General features: G+C 43.2%; 1 protein-coding gene across 1 annotated transcript in view; it reads left to right on the top strand.

Annotated features, from left to right (window-relative positions):
- The first annotated feature begins 9,033 nt into the window (after positions 1 to 9,033).
- Positions 9,034 to 23,828, top strand: part of LOC307230799 (CTTNBP2 N-terminal-like protein) — a 15,654-nt gene continuing 859 nt past the window's right edge. The window contains exons 1-7 of the mRNA XM_080001243.1: positions 9,034 to 9,156; positions 12,192 to 12,299; positions 17,211 to 17,441; positions 18,369 to 18,476; positions 18,947 to 19,135; positions 22,202 to 22,372; positions 22,648 to 23,828. The exon at positions 22,648 to 23,828 is cut by the window's right edge and continues 859 nt beyond it. Of these exons, the coding sequence (XP_079857369.1) occupies positions 9,118 to 9,156; positions 12,192 to 12,299; positions 17,211 to 17,441; positions 18,369 to 18,476; positions 18,947 to 19,135; positions 22,202 to 22,372; positions 22,648 to 23,595 (1,794 nt within the window). The 5' untranslated portion in view covers positions 9,034 to 9,117 and the 3' untranslated portion in view covers positions 23,596 to 23,828. The remainder of the gene's footprint in view (positions 9,157 to 12,191; positions 12,300 to 17,210; positions 17,442 to 18,368; positions 18,477 to 18,946; positions 19,136 to 22,201; positions 22,373 to 22,647) is intronic.

Below are 23,828 nucleotides of genomic sequence, written 5' to 3' on the forward strand. Positions count from 1 at the left end.
ACTGTGAGCATCTTACAGGTCAAAACCAATGTCTGCATCTAACTACAAATTTGTAACTAAATTTGGTTAAAGGGTTTTTGTCAGAAAACTATTTCAAGGCAACAAATTAAATATATATGTGAAATGCTTTGCTTAATTATTGAGTAGCATATGTCCAGATTCTTTTTCTTATCCAAACTGGCACAAGGTCCTATTTATGACCCATTTCTGAGTGTGAAGAAGTTTTTTTATTTTTTAAGGTTTATAATATATTGCCAATTTATCATATTTTTCATCTTATATTTTAAGGTTTATTGTATATGGTGCCGATTTGTTTATTTTGCAGTTGTTTTTTACGTTTATTTCATATTGTCAATTTATTCTATAGTATATTCATCTGATGTTTAGGTTTATTGTATAGCGCCAATTGTTCTATGTTTATTATTATTATTTTTTTATTTCATATCGCATATTTTTTTTTATTTTTACTGTTATTACTTTAACAACTGAGCCATGCGGTGTTTTTCCGCTGCAGCTCCTCACTGTGCTCAAAGGCAGATCAATGTGACAAATTCTGAAAGCCTTAAAAAAAAAAAAAGTGAAATTCCTTCTTTTGAGAAGGAGTGTTGAGAGACCCATGTCTTTTGTATAAAGATATATAAAAAATGACATGCGGACCAATTATATGGAAGGATTCTCCTTTTTCATGATAGTAGTCTTTGCAGGAAAGCTTGATCCGGAAAGAATTTAGAGAAAAAATTATAAGTACTTGTGATTATTTAAACATTTAGTTGGACATGCACACACACACACACACACACACACACACACACACACACACACACACACACACACACACACACACACACACACACACACATACACCTTACTGAAATTACATATATTGAATTACTGAAAAATATAATGTGATATATCCTCAATTACATTTGAATATATGGACTTCACATGTATTTTTGCAATACATGCCAATAGATTAATACCATACCAATACCATTTTTCTTCAAGAATACATACCACATTATGACGACCTATATTGTTAATATATTAACTGTGTTTTTAGAACATATGCTGAGAAAATTGTGAGAAGAGTGCTTAATACTTTAGTACTTAAATGGTATTTATTCATCAGGATAATAAATATAGGTCTCTGTACATGGAAAATATATTTCTGTGTGGGTTCACACACACACACACACACACACACACACACACACACACACACACACGCATGCACACAAACACGCAAACACGCACGCACACGCACACACGCACAAACGCTGTGCTGATGGAGATGTGTTGACAGGAAAATGAAAGCCCGCACTGGATCTCTCCTGTGTTGACCTAGTTCTAATGGTTTTCCACCATTATCTGTGACACAGTTGCTCACAAACTTCAAAGTCTGGAGACAACATCCTCACTAAAACGCTCTGGGAGAGAAAGTGGCTCAACCAGATTTTCGGAAATTGCAATAATACATTTATTTCTTTCTGCTTCAACACCCAAAACACACACATACACACACACACACACACACACACACACACACACACACACTTTATAAATAAATAAATAAATAGATAGATTAATTAATTCCCTTAATTTAAATCCCTGGAAAACACAATGAGGGGAAGACCCTCATTTGTAACAGCACCGAGGCACAAATCAAGCAAGAAACAATACAAAGAAAGAGGGGAAAGCTAAAAAGAGTTGCACGGGGATTCAACAGGATTTCACCGAGTGTGTTATAGTGTTGTAGTGTGTTCACAGTATTCGGGGCTCAAAAGTGAAGTGTGAGGCATTGAATGACCTTCTGCGCTGACATTCCGGGACAGTAATGATGACATGTACGGTGGCAGCCTTTCTAAAAAGACTTAGGTAAAGGTAAATAAATGAATACCAGCACTGAGCCTTACTCACAAATAGGGGCGGCCAGCCAACCTTTTCATAAAGTACAGCGCGACGTGTTCCACTCCGGTAACCGGTGATAATCCTCCATCTCGAGGTTTAAGGGCAGTGGGAGATGCCAGTCCATAGACTAGAATCACCACAATCCAGTTTGGAAAGAAAAAGAAGACAGGTGAACATAGTGAAACAAGGCCTTTTTCTGTAGAGATAGACAAGTTTTGTCTGCAACTTTTTCTTCTTACAAGCGATATATATTATAAATATCTATAAATATATATGAACATCTATAATGAGGAATTTTCTCTGTGAAAGTTTTATTTCGCGAGAAAGCATCGCAGCGCTTGCAACACAATACAGAGAGGACGAGAGAAAAAAAAACAAAAAAATCCTAGGAATATTTAGGAAATAGGGAAGAGCTGGGGCAACACAGTAGGGCAGGAGGGAATGCCGAGGACACCCGCTGGACAGGTGAGGAAGTGCAGGTGGAGGGTGGAGCCTATAGGACACAGCTGTGACAGACAACTGCAGTCAAGGCATTTTCCTGGTACTTGTGAAGAGCATCCTTTCTGTTTTTACGCAATTTACGACTGATTTAACATTGGTTCGTTGCTCTTAAAAGTCATTCAATTAAGTCTCCACAATCTTGCGAGAGTTATACGATAGAGGTCACATTTTTAAAAAGCCCATCTGTTGAAAATTCTAAAATGTCTTTTGACCACTATATTTGAGTTAAATATTATTTCTTTTCACATTCCTGCTACGGTAGACACAACGGGAGAGTGGTCAATGATTCCCAGATCAAACGCTTGACGGGGCAGGATGGTTCCCAGCTCTGTTACACGGAATGGGATCAGTTACGTTTGATTTAGCCATACCCCCCAGGTTTGGGTGCTGAGAGGTTCTGAGATCAATTGGGTATAATTCATAGAGCGGATCTAGAGAACTCCAGAACCACACCCTGGTGCTTCGTAGGAACTGTGTGCCAAATGATCTTTGGGTCAATGACCGTACACAGTGAAAAGGGAAATAAAGGCGTGACGCTACAATGACATTGAGACGAGGTGTTCGTGGACAGTAAAACGTGCATGGAAACAGTGACCTTAACGTACGCCTACTGCGCTATACCAGGCAGGGACAGGGGTCCGTGCGAGGGGCTTTGGCAGTTTGACAGCAAGCAGTTACATCGCTGCGAGGTCATCCGATGGAAAGTCTTCGCAAGCGACGTCACCATCGAGGCCTCACGCCAGGAGCGACGAGGGGGAAAATGTAGCCGCGCAATAAAACAGGGCCGAAAAAAACGCGTGAAGCTGGAATTAAGATTTCCTTACGTCGAGGCCTCGGCGGAAATTTGTCCGGCTCACACAAGTCTATGTAATCCACCTGTGGAAAAGGACATCCACATTTTCTCCCTCCTTTTCCTCAAAACGTGCGTACTTTGCGTTTCCCCGTTACAGAGTACTTCACGTACGACTTGATATCATTACATCCAATTTTCTTTGGCTATTCTTAAACCTCATTTATAAAAGCTCTGTCACTAACCTTATTCTGGGGGTTTAATTTCCAACTCAATTAGATTAGACTGAAGTATGACTGAGTACTGAAATTTTTTTTTGAGGGGGAGGTTGAGACTTCATTCCTGCATCCAGTTTCCTCCGCAGTGCGGTCCAGGCGGTGGGAGAAATGCCTAATCCAAATACTTACTATATGTTGCGCATCAACTTCCTGTTTGAGTTCTGCTTCCACCGCATCCCTCTCCTGCTGCGGAAGGTGGACGTGTTATCCCTTCCACTGAGTAGAATTCAAAAGCCTCATTCCCCAAATTGCAAGTCGCCCCGTGCGGGGTTTTCTGACTCTTATGTCGATGACGGAGATGCTCAAAGAGCTCCTTGGCCGGCTCCGTGCTAAGTGTCTGGGAAATTGAACGTATTTGTGGCCTATTTTCAGGAAGGAAAGAGGCCACCGCGGAAGGCGATATAAAACAAACAAACAAACAAACAAAGAGAAAACAATGTTATCCGAGGCCTTTGAATCGCCACGTCCGCTGGGAGATAATGACGAGCCCACAGTCCAAAGTTTGATTTTCTCTCTCGACAAAGTAAATTCTGTGTGCAGTATTTGAATTCCTCTGTGGGTTGTGTGTTCCTATCTTCTCCCCCTCTTCATACAAAAAAACCCCCAAAAAAACAAGGACTGTTGGACGTCCATTTATTTGCGTAAGCGCTGCAGTTTTGGGGTTTTTTTTTCCATTCAAGGAGGGGCCGCAAACTAAATCCCTTCAAACAAAGCCCTGAGTGGTCCCAAATCAATAGTGCCGCAATTTCACCGTGAAAGTAGAAAGTGGCCGGCTTTCAAACAGGACCACCGGCATAATTACACCGTGCTCCACTGTGCCCGGTGGGATATTTCACCTGCTGCAATCTGTCCTCGGAATACAGACTAGCTAGGGCCGAAATTATGTCACGGAATGGACACGCTCTCTATTAGGAAGGAAGGGACAGGAATGAAAACACGTTCGGCGTCTTACCAGTGGTCGGTCAACCCTGATGCCATCATGCATTTGACCAAAAAAAAAAAAAAAAAATATATATATATATATATATTTTTTTTTAAGATTTACAAGAAATTCATGCATCAAATTGCACATAAAGCAAAATTAACTTATATGACATTTAGATGACATGAGATTCGACTAGCAAGAAGAGGAAGAAAATTAGGGCGTTATAGAAGCAAACATAGGAAATAAATATCTGCATAATAATGTAAAACATGTATTTAAAACATCTAAACAGGCAATGGACCTCTGGTCAGATAATAAACCTCTGAATATCTACAAATCAGCTGAATAATGGATATACAGTCTATGATTGTTGCACAGAGCCAGTCAAGTGAGATGACTTATTTACCTGAAAATAAAATGCGGTATTAATGATGCTTTGATCAGATATACCACTCTGCATTTAATCACATCTCATTTAAAACGTTGAGGTGCCTGACATGGAATCGGGGCAGATTTCCCAGATATCAAGCATTAGAATTCACGCGGCAAGTGGAGCGGATGCAATTCATTTGACTTTTGCCGAGTAGTGAATAGCAGCCATTTATGTTTCCATTAAATTCTGATGCGCTCTGAGCCTGGAACGGTGCTTGAGCGGGCCGGCCTCCCTGTCACGCAGGGGTAAGTTGCGGATCATGGAGGGTTTTTTTTCTTCCCAAAAACTCTTATTTGACACATTTTGGGTGTCAATGGAAGTAGGAAGGGCGTAGGGTATCGCCAAAGTTTTACCCTCCTCTTTTGTCCTTAAATATTTTATTAAGGGCTTTCAAAGTAAAGGCAAGGAGTGCACATCATGCAGAAAAGCGACATTTTGTGTTGCCATAAAGGAAAATTTTGGATGGTTCTTACATGAAGTTCAGCGTTTCTTTAGAGCCTGGAAGACGGGTTGAATACTGCAATAAGGTCTGGAAACTGACTTGGTTTCAAAGGAAAAGACGTTTGAGGAAAAAGCAATGAGCCCTATTCATTTCTGTATTAAAGTCGAGCACTCAAAACTCAATAAATCCCGTTTCCAACACCAAAATCGACTCTGGCTGAGGAACATTTGATTTTAGGATGGCAATCATTTATTGTAGCCAATGACTCAGCACAATAAAACTCCATAGACCCTTCAGAGCCTCATATTGTTCGCCGCTCCCCTGTTGCCTATGTGGTGTTAAGTTTATGAAAAAAAACCAAAAAACAAAACAAAAAAAAAACCCTTTTCCTCCACGAAATGAGCTTAAGTGGAACCTGTTCATAAGGGCTCATAGATCCCTCCAACGACCTATTGTACTCCTCCACCCTGTTACACTCATAAAACAGAGAGAATGAGAACATTAACACTGATGGTGTCGGTATATGGAAAAGACCTTTGTCTGTGTGTAAGGGAGAGCAACGCGCCGGTCCAGATGTCACCTGGAGCTCCGACAAATCATACCGGAACACGCAGCGCCAACGACTTGTCTCCGCTCCTTTATCAGCCGCTGATTTGCCGCCGGCTCCGCTTTGTCTGCGGAAAAAAAAAAAACGCGGGTGGAGCTCAAGCGGGGCGACACTCTGTCTTGTCTTTCGCCCGTTTGCCGTCGTCCTCGGATTCGAGCCGCTCCCGTGAAGACGTGCGGCCGGATCGGAGTTGCCGGCGACGACAGAACCCCGCTGAACCCAATCAGTCGTGCGATGATTCACGGTAACAATAAAAACATCTCCTCCGTGGTTTACATGCAAATGGGTAATCAGTGCTCAGACGCTTGTGAAATTAAAATACCGCATGACCTTTCGCAGGCCTCACGGCGGCCTCCTCCGCGGCTCTCCACGACAGCAGCCGCTGCCAGGGAGCGTAGACGTCTGTCTGTAGCAGTGGCGGGCTGGCTCATGGGGTGGGGGTGGTGGTGGTGGTGGGGGGGGGGGTTTCTGGAGGTAACATCGTCCCACGCTTCAGCGCACGCTCCCTGCGTGAGGAATCAGATGGAGGAAATGACAGATATGGAGCAACGGATGAATAACTAAAAACCCACACAGACGTGTGAGCCAGGGCAACAGATGTTGATAACTGCCTCAGATTAGGTCCTAGATTGGCATCGGCTCCCGCCAACTCTCGGATTCTATATTTATTCCTCCTTCAGCGGCACCTCCTCTGATCGCGTCGGCGCCGCGGCGCTGTATCTTTGGCACTTAAGCTCTGGCATCCAGTGCGGAGCACCAGGTGTGAGAAAGAGATGAAATATTCACTTTCAGTGGCATAATGCAGGGCTTTTTGATAAGTAGGAGTGCGGCACAGGGGAAAGAGATTTTAGCTTTCCTGCAGGAGGATAATAATTCAAGGGGTACAAAGGAGAGCCAAATGTGCATTTTTTTGAGGCTCATATCTGAAAGGACAATCTTCATTTTTTTTTTAAATGCACCGCCCCCGTGGACAATGATGAACCATGTCAAAATGCCATACGCTCCGTTTGGCGGACGCACCCTTGGTCATTGAAGCGGACACCAGACATTTATGAGTAATGTGCTATTCTTCTGGTTTGTCAATGTCACTATACTGTTTGTAGTGGGGTTCCCAGTGGACCCCATCAGGGCCAGAACACACACACAAAAAAAGATATGAACTAAAAAAATACCTGCAGTCAGCGAATATGTCAGTGGAAATAAGAAAGAGCGAGGAAAATGTAGTTTAATGGTTGAAAAACTTGCTGACGCCGCAAACTTTTTACTCTGAGATCATTCTTCTGGACCGATTTTTAGACCTGTGCATCTCAAAACCTGATGTTTAGACCTGTGCATACAAAACTTTAACAAACAAATATAGAGACAATATGTAAATGTGTGCAGCAATAGCCATACTCCCACACACAGAAACTTCAAGCGCTGCTGTTGAATTTGGGCAAATCTTTGCGGGGTGTTTGGACAGCGGCAGCGAGGACACTCAAAGGTTAGGGACATTTCTCCACAGCAGTAAGTCAACAGGCGGAGCAGAGCGGAGCAGCTTAATTGAACATCCTGAAATAGAGACTCTCTATTAGAGCTGAAGAGGCTCTGTGCCCCCACAGCCTATCAGGGACTATAATTCTCTCGTCTTCCTTCTCTGTGCCCTCTGGATAAACGATACGCAAGGAAACGGGTCACATTTAGGCTTTTTGTGCCAATTTCAAACTGACAACCACAACGGGAACGTTATGGTTGAATAATTTGCAGTGCCTGAATTAAATTACACTTTATTTGATTTGGGCATATTTAGGGAATTGGCTTATTTTATTATTATTATTATTATTTTGTTCCAGCAGCAACAAAACGCGGACATTTTACTTTGTTTGGAAAATGACAAGCACGCAGCATCTATTATATTTTTCAATGCAATGAGCGCGTACGACGTTACTTTGGGGACTCTACTTGTGCAAACACTGCCCTCTGTCGGCAGACTCTGGATGTTACTGCGAGGAACCCAGAGCAGAGTAAAGCTCCTGAAGGGCGGTGGGCTTCCAGGTAGAAAGGTTCTCGAAAAGGTCCGTTGTTTGTACAGTTGTAATCAAATATAAAACTAATAAAACAATAAATCAAAACATCATTGATTTATAAAGTATAAATAACTATACAAATAAACAAATAAAAAAATACAACAATGAAAAACAAGTCCTGTATTTCTTGTAAGTCTCTTAAGTCTTGACAGTGCTGGCATGAAACTATTCTTGCAGCGGACACTTTATTCACAGATTATGCCACCAGATGTCACTCAGTGGTAATGTTGATTTGTTTTGTTTTATTTTATTGTATTTTTTTTAAATCTTATTTATGGATGTATATTCGTCCACCCTTTCTCATTTCAAGATTTCCAGATCAAGATTTTTTATTCGTCACGTACATATACATACGTTCATACATATATGCAGTGAAATGTGATGCAACGCACCCGGTGATAGCACACAATATGTCCTAGGAAAAAAGAAATAAAAGTTAAAAAAAAAAATCCCTTTCTAATAGACCGACTAACTGACTCCTAAAACGTAATGCAGTAAAGTTGAATACTTATAGAATAAGATAAAAAAAATATATAGAATAAAATACAATAAAAAATAAAATGAAATAAAATGGAATAGATAGAGGGAATATGCCTATGTATATACAGATATGTGCAATTAATGGAAATAAGGAAGGGGGGGGGACTGTAATCAATACTTTTATAGAACACCACTGCAACTGATACCCTGAGTTGTTCCCTTGACCCTCTACGGGTAACTTTTCCCACACTACTTTTCATCACATTTATACAAAGCCTGAGAACCGAATTTAATCACTCTGGCTCCAAGATGTTATTCTTTTGAGATTTCTACATTGCATAGCAAATGAATGAAATAAGTTATTAATAATAATAATAATAATAATAATAATAATAATAATAATAATAATAATAATAATAATAACAATAATAAGTGATGTGAGCGGCCAAGAGTTTGAAAACTATTACAAACAAAGAACCCCAACCAGGTTCCAGGAGATGGGACGCCCATGACCCCGCCCTTCCTTCTTCACGCAGCCGTCTGATTGGCCGGCGGCCCTGAACCGACGGCCCTGGTTGGCTGCGTAAAGTGTCAGTCGGACAAGGAAGCGTCAGTGAGCAGCTTGTTGTTCCGCCGCGTCGGGGTCTGGAGGCGAAAATTAAGTGAAATAAATTAGGGGAGAAGTTAATGCTGGAGTTTTTAAACAGCCCGGACGGACACATGAAGGTGAGTGGCCTCGGGAGGAGGATTCGATCGGCATCTCACACTTGAGTTGTGCGCTCTGGAATGTACAAATCATCAGGGTTTCGTCGACCTCTGCCGAGTCTAGGGTCCGAAAAAGATGCCATACGGTCCGGGCGGCCTGGACCACGAATACCGGTAGTTTTTAATGCCTGACTTAATGTTGTAAACTAAGCATGTTTCAGCGGCGACTCTTCATTTATCAGCTCTTCGGCTATCACGAAACGGTGTCAAACCTGCAGTAGGTTACAGATAATAGTGAATACAGGCTGTTATTATTATTATTATTATGTGGGTTAATAAAAAAAATAAAAATAAATAATAGTAAGGGTACGATGGGATAGGGCTTAGATAACCTCTTTAAAACAACTTCTTTATTGTTTTTGCTCCAATGCTCCTAAACTTCAGTGGAGTTGAAAAGTGGTTGTGCTAAAAAAAAAAAAAGGATCGCGTTTATTATCCATTTACTCCATTTGCATCCAGTCTGTATTGTGTGTGTGTGTGTGTGTGTGTGTGTGTGTGTGTGTGTGTGTGTGTGTGTGTGTGTGTGTGTGTGTGTGTGTGTGTTCCCTTTTCTTTTTAATGACCATTTTTGTATCAGTTAATTGCCTTTTTGATTTCTTTCACATGCATATTTAACCATACACATACCTATATGTGCACCCAAGGCATATATGCACATACTCCCGCATACAAATTCACACACATACACACACACACACACACACACACACACACACACACACACACACACACACAATGTAGTGAATAGTTTTTGATACTGAAGATGGAAGTATTTTACTTCTTGCCCTCTATGCTGTGCATGGTAAACTACAAAAATGTGCTGTTGGGTCCCACTTGCATCCCTAGGGCCGGTGGACTGCAACAAATTGTCTGTGTTTGCAGTGTAGTTTGCAGGGTGTTTTTAATGAGTTAACAGTGTTTGAGATCAAGGCACATGGCTGACTAAGCTTAAAACAAGCAGGGATAATGGGATTATGAACCCAGGGCTTTCGTCATCAGAAGTGAGCCGAGGGGGTGTGTGGGAATATTTGCATTTCCCATGCTGTTATTCTTGCAGGAGTGTGTCAGCACGGGCTTACTTAATCTAACTCGGGGATTACATGAAGCGATATTCCAACTATGGGTGTTCACATGCGGGAGGACAAATGTCACGGTGCGCAGACGTGACTGTTGAAACACAACACACGCTCTCTCAGTGATTACAAAGGCCTGTGAAATTAGCAGCAAGCCTGTAAACCAAATCCAACGTTGAGGTGTATGCTGTCGTTTAATTTGCATTCGGCCCATGTGGTTAAGCCACAAACCAGGAATTCTGGTTAAAAAAAAAAAAAAAAAAAAAATAGAGGGTTGTTTATCCTCACCCTAGGGGAGGCAAGTATACAGAGATTATTGTAGGTGCAGAGCAACTGGGAAATGGGAGAAAATCATAGTAAGAGCACTTTATGTCGAACTAATCCCACATTCCTCGCCTTTGCCAATTCTGAATCTTCATCCTCATCCTTCGCGTCAGGACAGTGTCATGGAGCTCCTTTTAAAGATGCCTATGAAAGACTTGGGTGCAGTAGCTACTTGATCAGATATGAAAGGCCTCATCTCTCATTATGTAACCAGTGCTTTGAGATTGTACCCCCGCCTCCCCTGCATTCTGATGACTTCATGATGTGGAAAGTTGTGGCGACCAAGGACATGTTAGAGAAGAGCAGGGGCTTGTTGTTTGTGTGGTTGTTGAAGCGTGTGGATCACAAGATGAAACTCAAACAACGGGCATATCAAATGGGGGGAAAAAAATAAATAAAAGTACGCGTGGTTTGTTTATGCATTGTATCTTTTTATGTTCTCGTCATTACACCGCCAGCAGCCCAGGCACCCGGAAGATACTGCATATGTATAAGTCCGTATTTGTGCTTCACAGTCCAACCTAGCAGTGTTTTGATAAAGAGCTCACATACTCAGACATGCTCCACTTAAGGGTTTCTAATTTGAGGGGGATTCTTAAACTAATAAAATCAACCAGCTGCAGTCATAATTCAATGAGCGGCTGGCGGATGTTCACTTGGCCGTTATGCGGTCGCAGGTTTTGAGGTATGGACGTTGGAAGGTTTGCTAGCAGACCCAACACAGCTTTGAGCTGAGGTTGCCGGGACTACTACAAACAGACCAACAGCATATTTGGAAGAAATCTTTCAGGAGGCAAAAAAAATCACTCACTCTCATAAGAGCCGTGGCGCCTTGAATGCACACGGGCAGCCCTTTACAGAGTAGGGTATAGGTTTAGCGATGACGTGAAAAATGTCCGTGATCAAACAATCAGTCCAATTTCCTATATTAATAGTGGCCCAGGCGCTTGAATACATGAAGCTGAAGTGTCATTTTGATATGCAATACATCTGTGTCTGGTTACCACACGTTGGCTTGTCTTATTGCCAGGGTCACTGGAATATCTAAAAGACACTCAGAAAACGAAATCAGCAGTTTTAATGGCAAGTTCCCGTCTTACTTCTCAAATGTGTTGTTGCAGTTATTAATGTTTGCGCAGGCCTCGGTGCTGGCTTTTGATGTCTGCAAAATAATTCTGATTGTTATTTTATTTTTTCTGCGGGGAGATTTTCTTTGGCCTGGGGTACTATCTTAACATTGCCTGAGATGCTATCAATCTATCAATTGTGTCCAAGCTAAAAATTACTATTAAAAAATAAATATACACTTCAGCGGCCAAGTGATGCTTAACTGTAACGATCTGTCTGAAAGGAAAGAAAAATACTAAAACATATTCACTCCCATCTTGAAAATAAATTAAGTGCCGCTACTCGAAAATGGAAGTACATTTCAAGTAGCTACTGTTTAAAACAAAATCTGCTTCTGATTATTCTGATATAGGTGGGGATCTTATAAATGTTTTATTTGTTACAGTGCAGTAATAACATATATGACCAGTGAATGAATAAGAAAGTCAACACTTCAATAATAAAATACTATTTTATTTCATCCCTTCGTAGCAGTCCAAGCTGAACATGGAGACTCTGAGCAAGCCAGAGTTGCTGACGCTCTTCAGCATCCTGGAAGGAGAACTGGAGGCGCGGGATCTGGTCATCGATGCCCTCAAAGTAGGTATCAACGGAGCCTGGTGTAATTTACCAGAACGAGGAACTGTTATTAGAATTCTCCCGTCTAGAATAATATCTTATGTCTAGATGGTTTCAGAATCGGACTGTGGGAGATAAAAGATGATGAAGCTCTATGGAGGCTGAAGCTATAAAAATCTACTAGAGAAGTTCATTCCATCGCATCCCCGTTACTCAGATAAAAACTTGTTTCCTCAAAAAGATAATTGAGCGACTGTTTTGTAAATGAATTGGAGCCAAGGACAACATCCATCCCAATATTTCCTAACTAAACTCGATTGTTATCATAGGATTATACGAGTTCTTTTCAGCCAACTCTTCATTTCCCGTCATCTTATTTTCGCGGCTTGATTGAGAGAGATGTGCCAGAGTCATTTTCAAAAGGTCCCATCTTGTTTGATTCCACGTTCCAAATTCTAACTGAGTTGTAACGTCTCGAGGCTTCCTGACGATCCTGGAAAGAATGGGCTGTCTGTCTGGGCTGTCTGTCTGTCTGTAATTTTGCCAGAGTTCCTTTTACTCAAAAATTAACCACAAGCAAATAAGATGACGCCCCAGGTGTGACATTGCTTCTGGACCTCAGCCACGAGTCTCGTTGTCTTTGGTCGGGGAGAAACCAGGCTGGAAATGAAAGGCCCTCCTGCTACTCAGTCAGAAAGACACTCAAGTCAATCAACTTTTGGGTTAAAGGGGGGAAAATATACTCGGCATAAAAACTGAAGAATAAATGGAATTGGTAGTTCTTCTTTGGGATCAGAAAGCCTGGACATGTTTAGTAGACGTTAAAATTAGAAAGGTATGACACCTTTGAGACAAGCTTATGGACCACTTACCTACTCTTCGGGAACGCTGCAAATGGGCAGGATTAGTCCCTCATTTCAGATAAAAGGATTGTGCACGTCTAAGTCTAGCTGCTTCCTACAGGCCTGTGTCGCTGTCACAGTTTATTCATCTGTTTACGCGGCTCCCCGGGATGTTCTGCCTTAAAATAATGAGTCTCATGACCGAACTTAGTGAAGCAGCAGCATCAAAGGGCCGCTGTCGCGAAACCATGGAAGATAAAATGCCGCAAAGTGTCTTCGCTCGAGGCGGGGGATTTGATGTGGCTTCACTCCTCATTACCCAGACTCGTGCTAAATGACTACGGTCACCGCGCCACACTCTCAACTTCACTCTCAAGTGCATCACAAAGTAGTCCAGGTAGCCAGCCAGCCAGCCAGCCAGCCAGCCAGCCACCTAAAGAGAGCCGGCAAGCAGCAATCCCTTCTAAACGGCTCGGCTGCTGAATGTCGGTGTGTTGTGTCTGGACCACATTCCTGCTCCTCTCATGGGATCTGGCCATCTAAGGCAAGAGGAGTTACGGCACGCCGGGTGTCTGATGACTCAATGTGAGGGTCGCCTCGCAGCGAACAAAATAAACATTCGCCTTAACTGGAGTTTTAGGGGAAATATGTCTGTGCTGCTTTCATTGCTGCTCTGGAACACTCTGTTAACACTTTTCTCGGACTGGGATTGGATCAATGCCGCAGTGTTGGCTGTTCTCTGGCCTTTTAATTAAGGGCCCGGTGCCTCAGCTTGAGCCTCAGTGGAGACCTTGTCGCCGTCATTTATTTTACTGTATGGGCCAGTGGAACGGCGGTGTATTCCTGGAAATATTTGTGTTCGTTAGAGCTGTATCAATGAACTGTGTTGGAAGGGAAGCAGAAATTAGCCTCCTTACCCATTATGCAAATGGTTAAGTGTTTCTGTGCTGTTAAAAACAACAGATTTGGATGTGGCTCTCAGGTGATTTGTGGAAAAGAGAACCTGTCACATTGCACAACGCAGGGTTACTAAAGAGTCGCCGCACATCATGTCATGTGAAAAATACTCAGCTCAACCACAAATCACCTTAGTCACAAAGCCGCGGGTTACACTGTCACGCATGACACTGTCCATAAACAGATTAAAAGTAAAGTTATTTCTTATTGCCTTTTGCTTATATAAAATTGCTTGGTCACCTATCTTCATCCCAAGGTCTTTGCAGACTTGACATACCTATCAACGACTTGCCAAGGTTTGCACATTTCATTTACAGTAAAGTGCAGGATGTAAGGTTGATGATGCGGTTTTTCGATTGGCTCTTATATTTAATGATACACAAATATCACTGGTATTCTAACCATTCACTGGATTTTTCCCCTTGTGACTCACTTGTGCAGCTGCTCACTTCTCTTGCTGTGGCTTTTCAAAAGGAAGTTCGGATCTGGCAAGGCTCACGTTTGGCCTGCAAACATGAGCCTTGCCTCTGCTTTGGAAGGGAGACAAGTCTGTACTTTTGTTCAAAGCGGACACAAAATATGGAAATGAGTCTTTAATTAACTGACAGATTCACATGGCGTGGCTGACCGCATTTGCAAAATTAAGGTACTTCAAACAGTTATACAGTGTCTGTTCTTTGGCATTGAGAATAGTTTTCAGCCTTTAATTCATGTTAAAAAAAAGCACAATTACTAGAAATGCAGCCAGTTTGCGCAAGTGTTTTTTTTTTGTCTTTATTGGTTATCACTTGTTTATTCCAAAAATGCAATCATTCAATGCAGGTTTTTGCTGGAGACATTATTCATTGTAGCTTGTTTGTACAATTTCAATGTGAATAGAAACTAGGGGGTGTTTGCTGTGATGACGTGTGTTACTCTTCAGCATTGCCAGCATTCAATCATCAGGGACATAAAAGTGACAGCTAAGGAGAAGACTTTATATTTACTGTAAACTGGTGTCATCTGTAATTGCGAATCGAAATTCTGCTGTTACTCTCCAGACTAGCACAGTCAAAACCCTTTTGGTGCCTCGAATTCCAGTAATCAGTCGGTGATGTACTGTAACAAAACAGCTGATGAATGACACACACACACACACACACACACACACACACATACACACATACACACACACATACATACACACATCATACAGTATGTGTGAGTTACCACAGCAGGGATTGAACGAGCTCCGGTGAATGTGGCTGTTCAGTGTAGCACAAGGAATGCGTTTCCTGTCATCCCTCTTTTCACTCGCGGTACCTTCAGAGCACCGCTGGAGGTTGATGAAGAGGCAAACAGACTCCCTTTGTGCATGTCTGTGTGTGGGGGCAGGGAGCAGGGGGTGGCAGCAAAAATAAGACAAGAAAGACTGTGTGTGTGTGTGTGTGTGTGTGTGTGTGTGTGTGTGTGTGTGTGTGTGTGTGTGTGTGTGTGTGTGTGTGTGTGTGTGTGTGTGTGTGTGTGTGTGTGTGTGTGCGCGCGCGCTGCTTATTAAACGCTATTAAAGTGGATCGGTAAAGCCCTACCATTCCAATGGTGATTGATATTATCGTCCAATTATCTTCTTATAGTTGCTGTTTTTTCACGCCACATATAAACAAACTGAATGAGTTATGAGAGAGAGTAAGAATGTCACCTGCATCGCTCTCAGGAGTAAAGGTGAAGGTGGTGGTGGTGGAGGAGCTCCTCACATTCGAGAGGCATTTTTGAATCCTCCTGGGCGTCCTGTGCTTGCCTGCTTCACCCCTGCATCCTGCTTGATCCGCTTCAAAACTGTCCCTGGTGCACCAGATCAAATTACAACAGCTCAGCAGCCCGGCCCTCCACTTATTGCAAAAAGTGCGCCGATGCTTAGCAGCGATGAGGGGAAGATGATAATGGGCATTAGCGCAGTTTCCCATAATCCACTTTGACTCTGGCCGCTTGAATGTTTTCATATAGAGGAATTGGTAGAGGGAGTGACGTGAATGTCCTTCTGAATGCAGCATCTATTGATCATACAGTACATGTATACAGTAGGTTCCCATAATGATAAAAGATACTAATAGTAAAGAGAAAGGGTATTGCTTCAGTTTTCTTCTCCTATCTCGACAGTAAGCAGATAAAGCGTCCTTCTATCGCAGTTTGGGCGGCACTGCTGTTCAGAGGGTACTGCAGATATACTTTGAAGCTTCTAGTCGACACAATAAAAAGGCTGATTCGTGGGTTAAACTCTGTAAGCGCAGATCTAGATGTGGACATACTTTGCATTCCTTTTCTTAACTCCAGGCTTGGTCTCCCTCTTCAAATGATCTCGCAGGTATCAGTCGTTGTGAGCCGCCAGGGAGGATTCTGGTCTCTCTTAATCTCTTGATCCCCTTTTTGAAACCTCTCTAAGAGGTTTCAAAAAGTTGCCGTCTTCCCTGCAACTGGAACGCCGCGGCTCTTTTCACGACGGGGCCTTGGAAGGCGTCTGTTGAACCTGGAGTGGCCCCTAGCCGCTAATATCACCGTATTGTCGTGCATTTAACATGGAACGGGTCTGCCTCTGCAGAGGTCCAGCCCCCGGCAGCTGTCCTGCCCCGGCAGAACAACATCTGCTGCCACCGCATCTGCCAGAATCCCCGCTCTCCTTTAGATTGATCTGTACTTCTTTCTTTTTTACATTTCATTCCCCGGCCTCTCTCCCCTCCCATGCTCTAGAGTGGCTTATGTGGCTCTTGGCATGTTTAGCTGGGGTTGGTCATGTGATGTTTCTGTTAAGATGGCTGCTGGTAGAGGATTCTCTTAGTGCTCAGGGGAGAACAACTACATGTAGGAGCTGAGCGCATGACAGTCCAGGATTAAAGCTATCACTCCATCTTATCTTAATACCGAGCGCAGTGATTATAATCCTGCTAGTTTGCTTCTTTTTCTTAAAAGAACATTTTACAGAAGCATGTTGTGAAACTACACACATCTGCTGACTTCTGCTAAAATATAGCTCGGAATAACGGAACAATCTCATTCCGATTCGGAAAATATAGAACGAATAAACCACTTTTAAAACTAGTGTTTGCAATGAGTAATGAATGTGATCGATATACTGTAACACTCCCTGCTCCTTCCTAAGGCCCAGCGTAAAGAGCTGTACATCCGTGAGCGCTATGGCAAGTACAACCTGAGCGACCCCTTCCTGGCCCTGCAGAGGGACAATGAGGCGGTGGGCGAGCAGAAGAAGCAGCTGACCTGTTCCTCCTCCACCAACCCTCTGGTGGTGCTCAAGCTGGTGGTCAACCACTGCAGGAAGATGCAGGAGAAGATGATGGCCCAGCTGGCTGCGGCCGAGAGCCGGCACCGTCGGGTGGGTGCGGGTGTGTTTGCTGAGGTCATGGCTTTTAGCGTGCGGTATTTACCTAGCGCTGAGCGATACGGAGGACATTAATCAATCTCAATCTGTTAACTCCGCAACTCCAAATCCCATGTTAAATAGGCTCGCTATTTTTCAACCCATGCCTATTTAAAATGTTGGTTCCCTTTACTTAGATCTATTCCGAGGGAAATTCACATTACATCAGAAATTCACTGTTGTTTTACATGTTTTGAATAACAGTAAAATAGTACTTTATTCGAAACTACTTTTTGCATTCAAAGCATAACATTGGATACAGTAGGTTGGAAGTGAGAAGGTTGCCCGTTGATTTGCAGAAGTGCAAAAATCGGAAAAATTGCGACCTTTTCTTTGACTGCACCTACCCCTACGGCCAGGTTCTGTGAAGTACCAGAGAAATTAAACTGTGCCATAGATGGAGTAATGCCCATAAAAAGATACCACGATTACAGGGCAATGCAAAAGCGGCCTGTTCGATTGACATTTGAGCTTCGCAGAGTTCATATTTGACTTCGAGTTATTGAAAATAGTTCAGCTCTGATAAGTCTTTATGTGCAACTAGCTTGCATATCATCTTTCTCTGTGCCCATGCTGTTCATCAATCTCTCTCCCCAACAACCCTTGGAGTCTGTGCATTAAAAAAATGTTAAAACTCACGTTTCGCAGGCCACGGCATACAGACTGTAAGGCAACATCAAAATCTTTTGGTGGAAGAGATTGCTCGTTTGAATTTACTATAAAGTGTGGCGGTTTAACCCAATTACCATCAACATATTTGTTTACAATATAGTAATTTCATTGCTTCAAAGAAACCAAAATTGGCTGTAATTACTAACAGACCCAGCAGCCGCTCAGGGGTTTATTTGTGTCCCCTTTGGCTCCTCCTGGTGCTTGAAACAGGTCATTGCCGATCTGGAGGATGAGAAGAGGAGGCACGCTGAGGACACAGCGGAGGGAGACGATGTCACATATATCCTGGAGAAGGAGAGGGAGCGTTTACAGCAACAGGTCTGGAATATTAACGTACATGGATCTAGGAAAAATGCTGTCGATCACTGGTTCCCATCTTTTTTGTTAGGCCCACCTCTAGGAGTAAAAAAAAAAAAAGAAAAACTTTCACTCCAGCCTTCCCCACCTCAACAATCCTTTTTTTGTTTCACTTTTGCCAAAGTGAGTTGCAGTGAACTTAATTTAAAAAAAACAAATATGAAGATTTATTTTTCTGTTTTGCCATTATATTGATTAATTATATCCTATAAGCTACTGTGGATGAAAAATATATAACTACAAAATAAATGTAGAATATATGATTTATTGAATTAAATATGTATAATCTAAGATTTGTTCAGTCAATTTTAGTTACGCTCTCCATAATCTACCCCTCAGCCACCTGCGGGTCCCCCAATTTGGGAACCGCTGCTCTAGATGCAATAGATGTTATCATATTAACTCCATTTTGCGTTTGTGTGCGTTGGTAGCTGGAGTTTGAACGCAGCCAGGTGCGGCACCTGGAGAAGGAGCAGCGGCGGATGACGGAGCAGCTGGAGGACGAGCGGGCGCAGCACAAGCAGCTCTCCTGCGCTCTGGCCAAGGAGTGCAAGTGGGCCAGCACCCGGGCCCTGGAGGAGGGACACCGGCTGGCCGAACTGGGACGCAAGCTGGACAAGGTACGATGACAACGGGCCCTCGTGATGGGCTTGAACGGTGTCATTAGTTCCATACGTTTACTGAGATAAGATAAGAAACTTTATTGTACCGCTGTGCACGGCAACAACACAACAAAATGACGATGGTACGCTCTCATATTAACACGATATTAAAACAATATTTAAAAAAAGTCAAAATAATAAAGGGGGTGTCGGGCCAGTTCAACAATTTGAAAGCCTTGGGGAAGAGGCTGTTTTTGGGTCTTGCCTACCAGAGGGGAGTAGTTTGAGGAAGTGGTGGGCAAGTGTATTCACTGACTCATCTCCCTCATTTATATATTGACAGTGGCTAAATGTTTTGGTGCTGTGTAAATGGAAATTCAAGTTCCCTCTTTTCATTACTCAGGCTTTAATGTGTGTTATGTCAATAGGAAAATGTTTTTGCAATGGGCTCTCTCAGGCAGCCTCATAGGACTCGTTGATATCGATAAGAATACCTCCATATTGATAAGTATACCCTATTTTTTTGGATGGCTATTTGCGCTTTCATAAGATATTCACACTCAAGAAATATTAGAGAAACAATCATTAGTAATGTGGATATTATGATCAAGCAGACGATACTGATTTCAAAAGATCCTTTTCCCGCCGCCAGGCAGTCACATCGGGGGCTTTGCCGCAGTCATTGGCGGCAGTAAATCAGTCTGTAAACGCCAGATGGCAGCAGAGTGCTTGTATTACCCACACCAAACCCTAAGCCACCATGAGCCGAATCCCAAGGCAAAGCACAAATAGTGGGTTTTTACCAATATTTATTTAGTAAAAATATTACAAAATATATTTGTTTTTTCGGGAGGGAAAAAGAACATGCGTAGAAACTGAAATGGGTCCAGTCTCTACGAAGACTAGAGGTGATTCTCCAAATTCACGATTCCATTTGACTCTAGGATTTTGAGGTTACGATTCAATTCCATTTTTCGATTTAAACAAACTATTTTTTTTTCAGCACTGACGGCTTTGCCATTGTTATATTATTGAGTCTTGATTTAAAAAAGAAAAACAATTGTTTCTCAAGAAATAACTTAAGAGTCCAGTCACGTTAAATCATTATAATTTTTTTGTATTAGTAGTGAGCCCGATTATCTGGATCACTGCAAAGAGACAAACTTTTCAAAACGCAAGTGCGTCTCTTCTCCTCCGCCTACCCCGTTGGTGTCCGCTCCGTATCTTCTTCTCTAATCTGATTTTTTTCCGAATTCTATTGCTGTGATATGCATCATGTCACAGCATCATGTTCCGTTTAACATTATTATCGTATCTTTGAAATCTCAATCCATAATGACTACTTTTACGTTGCGTATACCGGTTTAATGTTGACTTTATTCACGGTTAACTTCATGACATAATTCGAAGAATATGTTTGACTAATAATTTAAAATGATCATAATTACATATTATTTAAAAAAAAGCACTAAAATAAATATAATATTTTTTTTCATCCTGGTTTTAGTGGGGAAAAAAGAAGACTCTCGTTTTCCGCCATTATTTTTTTTATCATCACGGCGGGAGAATAACGGAGCAACTATAGTGTTTTAATGAGTCGGAAATTCCAGAATAAATGACTTAATTTATCCAGGAGGAAAAAGGAGAAAAGAAATTCCAGACGAGCAGGTTAGGGATTGATGCACGCGTTCTGAATGTGACCTCATTGGTCGAGTCCAAACAAGTTTTTATTGGTGGAATTGGTGTCAGCGCTGAATTCTGTTTGTGCAGTGGGAAAAGAAACGTGTGTGACTTCAGAGCTCACTGCTGCACATTTTCAACAGCATTACTGATGTCAGAATGTGTCAGACACCAACCAAATATTTTCAGGTGATTTACCGCCCGCCAACCTTTATTCGGACAACAGTATCCTGAGCCAGCAACAAACAAGTCACCATTTCTGACAGCAGCCGTCAGAATATGTGAGGGTCACATTTTGGTGGTCACAGATTACAGTGTAACACCGGAACGGACGGGGCAAGGGACAGGCCAGCAGAAGTCGCCCAGTGCGGTCCCGGTTCACACACCCCTGTGCCCGAGAGCGATAGAGCGCGCAGCGACGCACGGACAAAGCTTATTCACTTGCGCTCACAAAGAGGATGAATGTGGACGTAGCACGCAAATAAATAAATATGCCTATGAAATAAATCCTGAAATAAATAAACAAGGCAATAAATGAGCAAATATACACCAAACGGACCGCACCTGTTCTATTGTACCTCTCCCCGTCCCCTCGCTTTATGCAGAATGATGTCATCGGACCTTCTCGGCCGCAAAAGACATGTCTATGGTCTGAGTGGCAGTTTTAAGAAGTAAAAGAATACATTTTAAGAATATCAGGACCCGTCTCTGTAGAGACTGGACGTGTTTCAGTTTCTCGTTTTTGCAGCTGAGTGCCGTGGTTCGGATCAGACTCGCCACTTTCGTTTCTTTTCTTTTTTTTCTTCCCGAAAACAAATCACTTTTAAATTATTATTCAATAATAAACAACGCAATAATATATTCACACATGACCCCATGAAGGAACGGTTCTGGAAGATTGCTGGGAAAGACTACGTGTGTGTATGTGACACCAATCCTGTCTAGACCGCTCACGTGTGCCACCTGGTGGTGGTTGGTGCCCATTACAGCTAATTTTTTTTTTGTTGTTTTTTGCAAAATAATTTGCAGCGCCTTTCTCAATGCCGCCGCAGAGCAGCATCAAAGCTGGCAATCGCAAAATCTGAATCGAGAAACATCTGTAGAGGCATTGATTAGAACATCTAGAACTGTCTATGAAGTTCAGAAATACTACATTACTTTACTGTAATGCAGCTTTAAAGATAACGCAACACACAAAAAATATCACAATATTACAATAACTAAAATCCCCGGGGATATCTAGTCTCATATCAGTGTATTATAATGACATATTACCCCTGCAGCCTAACATAGTGCTGCTTTTGGTTTTTATTGTGGTGTGGCAGAAATGCATGGTGGGCTAGTCACATCATCAGATTAATTTCACAAAGACTTTAAAGCATTTAAACGGATGACCCTCTCCAGGAGAAGGAGGCCTCTCAGGCCCTTAAAAAGGACGTGGAGGAGGAGAGGAGGAAAGCCCTGCGGATGGAGGCTCGGGTGGAGGAACAGCTCGCTGAGTTTGACACCGAGCGAGAGCAGCTTCGCGCTCGCCTGAAGAAAGAGGAAGCCCACTGCTGCCAATTACAGCGAGAGGTAGTGAGCCCTTCACACCATGCGCCGGCTTTAAATCCTGTCTTTCCCTCATCCTTCACTGCCTTGGTCTAAATATTTGACCCAAAATGAAACTGAGTATGAATATTTTTTATATTTTATATATTTATATTATATTTGTATTTTTCTCACTTAATGCAATTTAATCTCACCACCCACCATTGTTTTCTAATATTATTTTTGCCACAGTTAAAATACGGAATCCCATTTTTAAAAACCACTAAAGCTCGTGTCGTGTTGTCTCGGCCTCCTATCAGGTGGAAGAGCTAAAGAGAAAGCTGGAGGCGGCAAACGTAGCGGGAGAAGCCAGAGAGGAGGGCGTGGCTTCAGCTGAGGGTGGAGGAAAAGAGGAGTGGGCCACAAAGGCTCCTCTGGAAAAGACTAGAAAAGAAACATCTAAGGTTGAAGAGGAAGAAGAGGAAGAAGAAGAGAGTCTTCTGAACGGTCACCAGTGCATCATGGAGGTCGACAGCCCTGATGCTCCAAGTGGTGTTTTCTCAGACCAGATGTGCCTGGAGAATGAAAACGACATCTGTGCTGCCACAGTACCTGACCACACCCAGATCTCCCCCTCTCCGCTCAGTTCTTCCCCCTGCTCCTCTCCCGTCCTGGCAAAACGGGCCCCAGGCGGCCCCGCCGCGGGCAGCTACCAGTCCTCGTACCAAGCCGGCATCAACCAGCGCTTCCACGCTGCTCGCCACAAGTTCCAGGGAACCGCGGACCCTGAGCTCCAGGCCAGCCCGCCCGCCCCGGTCACCTACGCCCCAAAGGACCTCTCCCCTTCCCCCAGCCCCTCTCCGGAGTCCAGCCCGGTCAAGCAGCTGGCACGCAGCACCGTCACACAGGTCCTGTCCCGCTTCACCACGGTGCAGCAGAACGCCACCACGGCAAAACTCCCCGCACCCAACAACTCGCCCTTCGGCACAGACTACCGCAACCTGGCGGCCCCTTTGTCCCCGGTCATCAGCCGGGCCGCGGGGTCTCTCCCGCAGGGGGTCAGATCGCCCACCATCCCCAGGGCGGAAAGGGGCAACCCTCCGCCCATCCCCCCCAAGAAGCCCGGTCTGGCCCAGGCCCCTGCCTCCCCGTCGCTGGGGTCCAGGTCTGCCGCCCATTACTCTGACGGCCCCATCTCAGGAAGCTGTGGCCTCATCTCGGGCCAGGAGGGCGTCAAAGAACTGGACATGGTGGTGTCTTCTAATTAACTGATTGGACAGTTGAAGGAAAACGCTGGCATTTTTTAACCTGGAACGTCCTCTCTGGTCATTGGGAGTCCACCCGAAGTGATTAAATTAAGTCCAGTACTGAGAGAACAGCTTCAACCGACGGCTGCACACTGAGTTGCAATCTACACGGCAGACTCAAAATAAGGTTCAGGTCAAATATACCACAGTTTTCCTTTAATTAGCCTGCTGCTATTCTGCTTTCACCTCCGTGC

This window comes from Zeus faber (assembly GCF_960531495.2).
Source record: "Zeus faber genome assembly, chromosome: 5".
NCBI lineage: Eukaryota > Metazoa > Chordata > Actinopteri > Zeiformes > Zeidae > Zeus > Zeus faber.